The 12,656-nt window shown below is 37.7% G+C and overlaps 1 protein-coding gene across 2 annotated transcripts; it reads right to left on the minus strand.

Moving 5' to 3' along the window:
• Positions 1–3,980: 3,980 nt before the first annotated feature.
• Positions 3,981–12,376, minus strand: LOC110447765 (heat shock 70 kDa protein 12A-like). 2 transcript variants are annotated; one of them, XM_021493665.1, is made up of 7 exons: positions 12,149–12,363; positions 11,613–11,654; positions 11,032–11,346; positions 10,677–10,895; positions 10,236–10,395; positions 6,116–6,690; positions 3,981–5,115 (listed from the first exon to the last, which is right to left on the minus strand). In XM_021493665.1, the coding sequence occupies exons 2-7, from the start codon at positions 11,652–11,654 to the stop codon at positions 4,621–4,623; spliced, it is 1,806 nt and encodes a 601-aa protein (XP_021349340.1). In that variant the 5' UTR covers positions 12,149–12,363; the 3' UTR covers positions 3,981–4,620. The 2 variants fall into 2 exon arrangements, with proteins under 2 accessions (XP_021349340.1, XP_021349339.1); XM_021493664.1 differs by having other exon boundaries at positions 5,023–6,690; positions 12,149–12,376.
• Positions 12,377–12,656: the final 280 nt, after the last annotated feature.

Here is a 12,656-nt window from a genome sequence, read left to right on the forward strand (position 1 = left end):
ACTGGAGACAACGTGACGGGTGTTAAATGTTGTGACTGGAGACAACGTGACGGGTGTTAAATGTTGTGACTGGAGACAACGTGACGGGTGTTAAATGTTGTGACTGGAGACAACGTGACGGGTGTTAAATGTTGTGACTGGAGACAACGTGACGGGTGTTAAATGTTGTGACTGGAGACAACGTGACGGGTGTTAAATGTTGTGACTGGAGATAACGTGACGGGTGTTAAATGTTGTGACTGGAGACAACGTGACGGGTGTTAAATGTTGTGACTGGAGACAACGTGACGGGTGTTAAATGTTGTGACTGGAGACAACGTGACGGGTGTTAAATGTTGTGACTGGAGACAACGTGACGGGTGTTAAATGTTGTGACTGGAGACAACGTGACGGGTGTTAAATGTTGTGACTGGAGATAACGTGACGGGTGTTAAATGTTGTGACTGGAGATAACGTGACGGGTGTTAAATGTTGTGACTGGAGATAACGTGACGGGTGTTAAATGTTGTGACTGGAGACACCATGTAACAACCGTGTTGATGTCTCCCTCACCACATATAACATTCGTCATTATGTCTCCAATCAAAATAACATTTAATACCATTCATCATGTCTCCCGTCAAAACATGGACAACCCGTCATGATATCTCTCGTAGAAACCCCATATAACACCCTTCATGACGTCTCCATTACAACATGTAACACTCGTCATGATGTCTCCCGTACCAACATGTAATACCCGTCATGACGTCTCCGTCAAAACATATAACATCTGTCACGATGTCTCCGTCAAAACATATAACATCTGTCAGGACGTCTACCGTCAACAACATGTAACACCCGTCATGATGTCTCCCGTCAACACCATGTAACACCCGTCATGATGTCTCCCGTCACAACATGTAACATCCGTCACGATGTCTCCGTCACAATAAAGTACATCCGTCATGATGTCTCCGTCACAACATGTAACACCCGTCATGATGTCTTCCGTTACAACATGTAACACACGTCATGATGTCTCCCGTTACAACATGCAACACACGTCATGATGTCTCCCGTTACAACATGTAATACACGTCATGATGTCTCCCGTTACAACATGTAACACCCGTCATTATATGTCTCCCGTTACAACATGTAACACCCGTCATGATGTCTCCCGTTACAACATGTAACACCCGTCACGATGTCTCCGTCACAATAAAGTACATCCGTCATGATGTCTCCGTCACAACATGTAACACCCGTCATGATGTCTCCCGTTCCAACATGTAACACCCGTCATTATATGTCTCCCGTTACAACATGTAACACCCGTCATGATGTCTCCCGTTACAACATGTAGCACCCGTCATGATGTCTCCCGTTACAACATGTAACACCCGTCACGATGTCTCCGTCACAACAAATTACATCCGTCATGATATCTTCGTCACAACATGAAGCACCCTTCATGAAGTCTGCTTCACTACATGAAATACCCGTCATGCTGTATCTCGTTAACAACATGTTACATCCGTCATGATGTCTCCGTCACAACATGTAACTCCCGTCCTGATGTTTCCGTCACAACATGTAACTCCCGTCCTGATGTTTCCATCACAACATGAAACACCCGTCATGATGTCTCTGTCACAACAGGTAACACCCGTCACGATGTCTTCGTCACCACATGTGACACTCGCCATGATATCTCCCGTCACTACTTGAACTCCCGTCATGATGTCTACGTCACAACATATAACATCCGTCATAATGTCTCCGTCACAACATGAAACACCCGTCATGATTTCTCCGTCACAACATGTAATACCGGTCATGATGCCCCTGTAAAAACATGTAACATCCATCATGATGTCTACGTCACAACATGTAACACCCGTTATGAATTCTCCGTCAAAACATGTAACAACCGTCATAATGTTCCCGTAACAACGTATAACATCCGTCATGATGTCTACGTCACTACACGTTATACCCGTCATGATGTTCCCGTCACAACAAATAACATCAGTCATGATGTCTACGTCACTACATGTAAAACTCGTCATCAATGTCTTCCGTTACAACTTATAACATCCGTCATGATGTCTCCGACAAAACATGTGACACTTGTAACGGTGTCAACCGTCACAACATGTGACTCTCGTCATGATTTCTCCGTCACAACATGTGACATCCGTCATGATGTCTCCGTCACAACATGTGACTCTCGTCATGATTTCTCCGCCACAACATGTGACACTCCTCATGGTGTCAACCGTCACTACAGGTAAAACTCGTCATCAATGTCCCCCTTTACAACATATAACATCCGTCATGATATTGCCGTCACAACATGAGACTTCCGTCATGATGTCTCTGTCACAACATGTGACACTCGTCATGGTGTCAACCGTCACTACATGTAACACTCGTCATGACTTCTCTCGTGACAACATATAACATTCGTCATGATCTCTCCGTCACAACATGTAATACCCGTCATGATTTCTCCGTCACAACATAAAACATCCGTCATGATGTCTTCGTCGCAACATTTAACACCAACCATGATGTCTCCGTCACAACATATAACATCCGTCATTCTGTCTCCGTCACCACATGTTACACCCGTCATGATGTCTCCCTCACAACAATTACCACTCGTTATGATGTCTCCCTTATCACATGTAACACTCGTTATGATGTCTCCGTCACAACATTTAACACCCGTCATGATGTTTCCGTCACAACAGGTAACACCCGTCATCATATCTCCCGTTACAACATGTACGATCAAATGCGTGATGCACAAGTCTTTATTCGTAGAGATGTCGATCATGCAAGGCCCTACAACAAATCGAAATCTGAGATGTACTATATCCTTACATGTAGCTTACTTGTAGCTTTAAATATTTTTTTTCGTGTTCACCTGACAGGGTCGTAACTTCTTTTATCATATGAATACCGTGTTATGCAATGTCAAAACCATCACATAAATAATGTTTATGTAACCTGTGTAATATCACTCCGGAAATGACGTCACAATCGAATAGAAACAATCAATGTGATGTCACGTCATTGTGAAGCGGACACAGTATTCATCGTTTCAGACGCGGCCAAGTGCAAAATATTCGTTTCAGATCACAATTATACAGTTTACTTTGTATCACATGATACAAATAATCTGTCATTAGTTTTCCTTCATACTAGATTTTTAATACTTGTTTCGGATATTTCATATTTGATCGCCAGAGGCTCGCAAACATGAAAAATCCAAAACTTGTATCATCAATCTAATATGAAGGGAAACTTATAACAGATCCTCTATGTATGAGCCTATCAAATTTTCTTTATTTTGATTATTGCCTAAAGACTTAATACGAAACTATGTGTGCGGTGTTCTTACCCTATGGAATTATGGAAGCCATACTTTGAATATTTGTGGGCACAAACTATTTTTCTATGGCATTTAAAATCGGAATGTAATTGAATTCCACAATGATATACCTACCGTTGATTTCACTTCGTCAGTCGAGAATAGACAAAGAAATTTGTATTTAGGTGACACTTTTAAAAACAAAGCTATGTTACAAGGTAACATATTTCTCAGTTTTTCTTTACTTTGATTATTGCCTAAAGACTTAATACGAAACTATGTGTGCGGTGTTCTTACCCTATGGAATTATGGAAGCCATACTTTGAATATTTGTGGGCACAAACTATTTTTCTATGGCATTTAAAACCGGAATGTAATTGAATTCCACAATGATATACCTACCGTTGATTTCACTTAGACAAAGACATTATATTTAGGTCACACCTTTGACAACAAAGGTATGTTACACTGTACAATGATAACATATTCCACAGAAGTGAAAGCAGTGACATGTGTTGAATATATGTTTATCTGTCCCCTTGATATATGAAAGAAAAAATAATTGATTAAATTCATATTTTATATTTTATTATCAATACATTTTAATTTACACTGTTACAACAGACAACTTACGCTCTGACTTTGTATTTCTCTCGATATTTTTATAATATGACAAAAACTTAAGTAAACATTCATTGATGAGAGTTCTCAACAATGGAATCGGGTACAGTAACGGGTTCAATGTGTGCAGATTTTGAAAAATGTGTAGAAATATTTTGCATTCATGACCTACATCTGTATATAAACCGTGTAGAAATTGGAATCTTTGTTGATGATTTATGATGCATAAAGTATTGGTCATCGCTACTTTTATATTGTATCCAACACAAGCTTTATCACCGGTCTTATAACTCTGCAGACGAATGCTACAACAAGTTATTGGTATTTTCCCAAACAGCACAGGCTGAATTATTTTGAAAATAGGTTGACTGTTGAATACTGTAAATATTGTTAAAATTGAAATTCAATAAAATGATGAAGTCAGCAACAATCACTGAACTTTGCTACACCACGACAGAGTTGTGTTGAGTGATATTCTATGCTAATACAATAGGAGGCCAGACAAGATACGCAAATATTTCCGTTTATTAAAAACACCTTTGTGGATTTTTGTCCGCTAAACGTCTATCATTTGAAAAAATACAATTGATGCATGTGCAAAATATTAAACGATTCATTCGGTTTTACTGTTTCTGTCAACCAAGAAAATTGAGGTAAGCGATTTGTTCTTCAGCTGACTCTCTGTCCTTGACCTGGACTTCTATCTCCGCACCACCGAATGTAAACTGAGCGTCTATCCCTCTATCCATTCCTTTGCTGGTGTCGGGCATTTCAATTTCAAGTGAACCAATACATTCACAACCTTCGTCTGTCACATACTCGGGCGATGAGTTGGTCGAAATATAGATTTCGACATTCGTACTTGTTTGAGACGGTGATGTGACGTTGTACTTAATAGATTCTAAACTCTCCCATACAGCTATAGCCTCTCCTTTCGTTGCATGTACACTGAATATATCACCACAATACGCTTTACCGTTTCCTTGTATTTTACGTTTTTCCATTGGATGTATTTCATGAATAAAGTCTGTCACACATTTTGTGCCATATGTAAACCTACTGATCCTTTCCGTGATTGTGTCTAGCTCATGTCCATTGATGACGGCACCTTTCAGCACGGCCAAACCAGCCTGTATTAAACCGTGTAGAAAATTCTGAAATTGGAATCTTTGTTGATGATTTATGATGCATAAAGTATTGGTCATCGCTACTTTTATATTGTATCCAACACAAGCTTTATCACGGGTCTTATAACTCTGCAGACGAATGCTACAACAAGTTATTGGTATTGTCCTAAACAGCACAAGCTGATATATTTTGAAAAAAAATTGAATGTTAAATACGTCAAATCCTGGTAACATTGAAATTAAATAAAATGATATAGTCTGCAACAGTCACCAAACGTTGCTACACCACGACAGAGTTGTGTTGAGTAATATTCTATGCTAATACAATAGGAGGCCAGACAAGAGGGAAGTTTCACAAAAATACCGGAAAATCAGATACGCAAATATTTCCGTTTATGAGAGCACCTTTGTTGATTTTTGTTCGCTAAACGTTTATCTATTTGATAAAATACAATTGACGCATGTGCAAAATATTAAACGATTTCATTCGGTTTTACTGTTGCTGTCAACCAAGAAAATTAAGGTAGGCGATTTGTTCTTCAGCTGAATCTCTGTCCTTGACCTGGACTTCTATCTCCGCGCCACCGAATGTAAACTGGACGTCTGCTCCTCTGTTCAGTCCTTTGCTGGTGTCGGGCATTTCAATTACAAGTGAACCAATACATTCACAACCCTCGTCTGTCACAAACTCGGGTGAAGAGTTGGTCGAAATGTAGATTTCGACATGCGCACTTGTTTGAGACGGAAATGCGACATTGTACTGAATAGATTCTAAACTCTCCCATACAGCTATAGCCTCTCCTTTCGTTGCATGTACACTGAATACATCATCACAATAATCTTTACCGTTCCTTTTCATTATACTTTTTTTTTCAACTGGATGTATTTCAGGAATAAAGGGTGTACTACATTTCGTGCCATATGTAAACCTACTGATCCTTTCCGTGATTGTGTCTAGCTCATGTCCATTGATGACGGCACCTTTCAGCACAGCAAGGCCAGCCTCGTGTGGAATAATGAGACGTTTGTCCGGGAACTTGGCGGAAATGTCTGTCTGTAGTAGAGGACATTCCGAGTATCCGCCGACGAGAAGGATTGCCTGAGCCTGTTCTACCTCTGGGTGTTTCATCAGCTCCACCACGTGGTCTATTATCCTCTGGACGGATTGTCGGAACATCGTTTGAGCTAGCTCAGACTTGATTCGCAGCCTATCCATCTTCCACGTGAGGTTATTTGCATACTTCTTGTTAGAGGATATTTTTTCCGCCACGGTTTTATTTGGAAGAATCTCATCAAAAGTTTCCATCAGACTTATTGGGAGAGTAAACGTAATTTTTGCATCGGTCGAGGACGAAATTGATCTTTTCTTAGTCTCAAAAGACCTTTGTAGCTCTAGGTAGTCTGCAACATGTTTTTGCTTAAACTTATTAAATACATCAACTCCCAAAATCTCGGAAAGAAGCATTTCAAACTCCTTGTCTACAGTGGTCCCGCCCCAGTCCCCTCCATTTGCCATGTGAACTTCCTTCAGCTTCAGACTCGGCAGCACCTCGTGTACAGTGATGTCAACAGTACCCCCTACAATGTGAACAATTATAATAAAAACAAATATAAAAACGAATGAGACTAAAAGCAGAATAACTAATTGGCAACGCGATTAAACAAGAAAGTCTAACTAAAGCATAGCTTGATACAGCACCAACCATAGTTGTTTATATTTGTCCCAAATATTTGTGAGCCAAGCAACTGAAATATTAACGCGAAACTCAAAAAATATGATTTAATCCTGAAACCAAGATCCCTGCAAAATATTCAAGAAATGTAACAAGACATGAGCAAGGAAAAAAATGTTAAAAAATAAACGAATCTGTACGTCTTACACCGAGGATTAATAGGTGTTTTTATTTATCTTAAGTACCCACAAATGGACATATACTATGTATAACTATAACTATAAATGTATATGTTACTATCAAAAAAACTAAGCTCAGTGGTTATCTATCTAGCTTGTTTTAAAAAAAATGTTTTTTTGTAAGTAGCTGACAAAAAACAAATTTCCATGTGTCCTGTTATTTTTACCCAAACAAAGAAGTTGCATTTGGCCCCATATTAGTAACATGACGTCGGTATAGAAATTAAAATCGACAATAAACTACATGTATTTCATTTCATATCAAAACAACAAATAAACATGATAATATTTCAAAAAGTACTAAAATCCATGTTCATTTTTTTTCTCTTAGTAGAATGGCTCACATTAGTGTTTTTTATTTAAAAATAGTCAGTCTAACTTTCTGAAGATCGGTGTCAAGCTCGGCCAGGGAATTCTATTTAAAAAAAGGAAAAGGGATTTAAAAAACTGAACTGCTATTGAATTTCATTAAACACTATAAACGAATTTAGTGTATCATCGTGCCATAGTTTTTGTTTTGCAATAATTATTTGGTGCTGCAATGGAGAGTACATTATTTTGACAAATATCGAATCATAGATAAAACTTGAATAGTGCTTGACATTGCAGTGGAAAACTTACCTCAGTGACATAAAGTTCTTACGAGGTTAAAACATTTTTACATGTAAACGAAATGAAGTGCATCGCATAGCATCACATGCGGAGATTTTAAGGTTCAAAAGGCCCCTAAAAGATGCTGTAGTCACCTATAATTTCAACCGTCTGAAAAGTCATGTTCAAAGACATCAACTCAAAATCGGAACTTATATATGTTATTTGTACAAAAAATACATAGCCAGGTTAACGTAGTCAAAAATTAGGCATTAAGGCTGATGTCTTCATAAAAATAGCTCATTGGACTTATAACATGTCAACATATTTTGCGATCAAACTGAGAGCTGAGAAACGACCTATAATTTAGGGTTTATGTATATACCTAGGTCATGCGGAGCTTTATTTCTCTTCTACTAGCTGTTGAGAGGAATTTCGACCTCAAATAAAGGTAGATGTTGCAGTGCAAAATCACTAAAATCATAGTAAAATCGCCTAGTAATACATTTTAACAATTTATAAATAAGAAAAAAAATGCTAAGTAACCTTGATCGATAAATGAACTTTAGATGATGTGCCATTTGATAACATTCTGTGATTATATGAATGCGCTAGATATGTTATAAACATTGAAGCTGAAAAATACAATAATGTTTATAACAAGTCTAGCTCGTTTATAAAAACATTCAATGTTAAAAAAGGACATTTTATATGAAGTTTAAGTAGTGTTTATGGTCAAACGTTTTACACGGTAAAATATGTTACGTGGACGTTTTACTATGATTTTGTACTTTCCCATAGCAACAATCATCTTCTTGTGAGGCCGGTATACCTCTCCACACACAGTTAATTGAGGCTTATGTACATAAGCCAGGTTTAAATGGACAAATAATGTTTCTATTAATACTAGTCAAGCCTCGATGGACTAGTCTGCAACATTAACCTAAACATCGTGTATATATATGTATGTCAGTGACAATCATGATCAGTAGGTTTTTCATATAGGAACATCGACCGTATACATAACCAGGGCCTGAGCGGTCAATGAAGAGAGTGACCGGTCATGTGTTAGCTAATCGCTGTCTGATTGGCTTAGAGGATTCCTGATAGCTAGCTGGTCACTTTTTCCCCAGCGTCCGGAGCTAAAAGACCAATCTCATAAGTTTTATATTTCGGGTTTACCACCACCACCCCAGTCACCTACCTGTAAATATGAACGACAGCGGTTTTTAATTAAGATAGTAAATTTATATGAGTTTAATGTACGATATCATATAATGATATCAGGTGTGAAACAACAAATACTTGGGCAATCTCAGTTGATACATATGAAGTATAGTTGATAGCCTTGTTTTCCCCAAAAATTGGATGATATATTTATTTCACAATATTCAGATATTAATGGAAATTATTCTATTACATAATATTGGGATACAACAACACAGGCGGGAGCAATGTATCCCAAGAGTTACAGCCAGTCTAAGTTGTCCCATTTAATGCTATAACCTTTATATAAGTTACCCCAACATCAGACTGGAGCAATGTAACCAAAGAGTTACAGCCAGTCAGACTGGAGCAATGACTGGAGCAATGTAGCCAAAGAGTTACAACCAGTCTGGGTAAAACATAAGATTATATAAAGTTAAACATATAAGACGCTATTCCTCTTCGGGTCTGGCCTGCAATGCACCCAAAGAAGTAGATAAGGTGGAAACGGCTCCACCACTACTTATTACATCCTCGCACTCTATTTAGTGTAACAGCAAAGCCTGCACACAAATAGAGAACCATGTAATTGCCAGCTTAGTCGAGGAATAGCGTCGACATTCTATACCGTCACTGAGTTTGCCCCAGAAATGCCAATTTAATAAAGCTCCGCGTGACCAAGGTATATAAATGATCTTCAAATAAATGGCATTTCGTAACATTCAGTTGGGTCGCTTAGGAGATTGACATGTTATAAATCTGGTGAGTAACTTTTACATTACATCAGCCTTAATGACGTATTTTTATTTCGTTATCCTGGTTATGTACGTTTTTAATAGCTCATGTACAAGTTCATTATATTTAAATTACAAATATATATCCCGATTTTTGATAAGGGCATTTGAATATGACTTGCCAGGGGGTTGAAATTTAGGGTTGCTATTATATCTGTTAGGGGGCTTGAACCTTAATCATGAAGGTAATACGACAGTCTAAAGAGAATGCGACTTTTTCTGCCACGTTGACCAATACACTCACCCTAGGAGACCACCTATACTAAGAACCTGCTGTGGTAATACTACCATTTTCAAAGCTCTCCGTTCTCATATAAATTAACCTGTATTTAACTTTGTTACTTATTGTGATTTATTGTGATATGTTTTGCTGTAATGTTTCATTTTGTAAAGTTAAAACAAATAAATAGTAAACAATAATAACAATGATAACAAATTGAAATGATGTTTCCTGTTATATGTTATAAACATGCTACATGTTCATTTATGGCACCATGAAAAGTCGTACGTGTATGTATGAGTGTACGCGAGACACACATATGCAGTACTTCATATAGTACGATTGATATCTTTATGTATGCGGACAACATAATTAACGCTTCGTCTCTACATGGTCTTACCCCCAACATCCACCACCATGTATCGCGACCCAGGTCGAAACACCGCTAAGTTGTCTCCCCCTTTTCCAACAGTCATGTCTTTCAGCGGTAGGTATTTACAGAACATAGCAGCAGCCTCGGCTTCTAATGACAGGACGAGTTGATATCCTGGGATACCAGCCTGAAGAAAGATATGATTACTGTTATTGAAATTTATGATTGCTTAGACTTATGGTCAACGCGTTTGATATAACTCCATTGAACTTTCATAATGTCATACAAACGGCACTGATTTCATCTCGATTTTGACATGTAACATTTCCTCATGGTTCACGTGACAAAAGTCAGAAATGAATATTGTAATTTTAAGAAATGAACTTCTTATTGTAGTATAACATTGTTGTAATTACGATTCTCACATTAAATAATAAATGTTCTCGAGAAAAAGTCATTGTCGATTACCTGCTGAGCGCATTCCCTCATGAATTGTTTTGCTCGGTCATTCCAAATAGCAGGCACTGTCAGGACCCATCTGACGTCAGACATCAGCAATTCTAGCCCCCTCTTCTCACAGGTACCAAGGAGATGGTCCTTCAGGTACTTTACTGCCTCCGCAAACACTTTCATTGCCAGCATTGGTTTCTGATTTTGTGCGTACAACTTCATGGATCTGGTGATATCCTAAAACATACATTTTAACATATCTAATTAACATATCTAATTAACATATATAGTTAATAGTTAATTTGGTTAAGTTGGATGGCTCATGTATCTTTGTTACTATCATGTATACAATGTAAATAAAGTACATATTTACCTTTTGCTCATAAAGTGACATCTTAAAGCGTCTAAAAAAGAACCAGTCATGGTGCTTATCGTCGTCTATCAGCTTGGCGTACTTGTCTTCGGCTTCAAAACCAAACGTGTCGAAACTTTCGTCTGGTTTAAACAGAACGCACGTAGAGGTCTTTAGGGAAGCGAGATTTCCGGATCCTGCTTGCCATACAAGTGTACTGATATTCAATGGGTTTTTGGTATACTCCAGCCGTGATGAGAATGCGTACCCCGAGTAGGTTGTGCCGAAGTCCAATGCTGCCACTAAAATGTATGGGCTGTTCTTCAGGTCTCTTTTCTGTAATGAACCAGTGAAAACAATTCAATATTTTTATTTTCAAATGAACATGTTATGCATGAAAATCTATCAGAGTATTTTATTTTATTGATGAAATAGGTTTTCAATCGTTATGTTTTGTACCCGTGTCACAATTGATAGAAATGCTTTCTCCTCAAGGGGTATGAGCTTAAAAACTGAAAAGAATCCATTCATCTATTCATATTAATATTAAGCTGACTACCAAACAACATGTAGAAAAAAACCAAGACGTTATCATGACTCACCAATATCCTAGGCTGCGTCTTCTGAGAAACTTGTAACTCCATCTGAAGCAATTATTAAGAAAGATTAACAATCCTATGTTTCGATGCACTGTATCACTATCTTAAAACTCCCATGTGTATATCGCAGCCGTCACGCGAGCGTTATCTTTACGAGAAATCCCCATAAAAGTGGCGACAGAGAAGACAAATACTTTGTAAGCTTCACTTCGATCGATTAATATCAAGTCATCAAATGCTTAGATGAAGTCAAAAATTGATACAGATTGCTCATTCTATGTCTTGATTTTGTGTATTTTGTAGGCACAGAATAATTATTTAAACACAATCCGCATTCCTTTGCCCATAGTGTTATGTTCAAAACGTCGCTAGATTTGCTATAAGTTTGATAATGATTTTAATTAAATTAACATGTCTATTGATAAAATAAATATATAATAAAACAATCAAATTAATTAACAGTTTCAAACCACCAGTAACTTTGTTATAAACAAGTATGGCGAATGATTGGTTTGTTTACACTATAGTTTGATACTCACCGTCTCGTCGTTGTGTTATCCGACCATTTTTACAAAACTATTTGGTCATACTGATTGTTAGAGGAAACACCACACTTTGGCACCTTCCTGGTGTATATAGATATACACCTATATCCCCACCAATGGTTAATAGTACTGACCGGGAAGTAAAATTGTAACAGTAGTGCTGGTAACCAGACACCCCGTGTATTGGGCAATTATTCCTTATTCGTAGCCTATACTTTACATAAAGAGATACAGTTAACCACCTTCAGAGATACAATCTGGCTTTACCATGCCTCATACATATAATCAGATGATTCTAAATCTCATTAGACATACATGAGGACATTAGCTCCAAACTACACACATGGATTTAAATGTTACACCACTTATTTATATGTACCTCTCAGACATTGGACTGATTTTATAAGCGTCGCATAGACGGTACAATGTACGAAATCAGTAAGCATATTGACAAGTTTTTGAAATGAATTTATTGGATGAAATTTAATGAATGTTGAGAATC

The sequence above is a fragment of the Mizuhopecten yessoensis genome, unplaced genomic scaffold (assembly GCF_002113885.1).
Source record: "Mizuhopecten yessoensis strain PY_sf001 unplaced genomic scaffold, ASM211388v2 scaffold3601, whole genome shotgun sequence".
Lineage (NCBI taxonomy): Eukaryota > Metazoa > Mollusca > Bivalvia > Pectinida > Pectinidae > Mizuhopecten > Mizuhopecten yessoensis.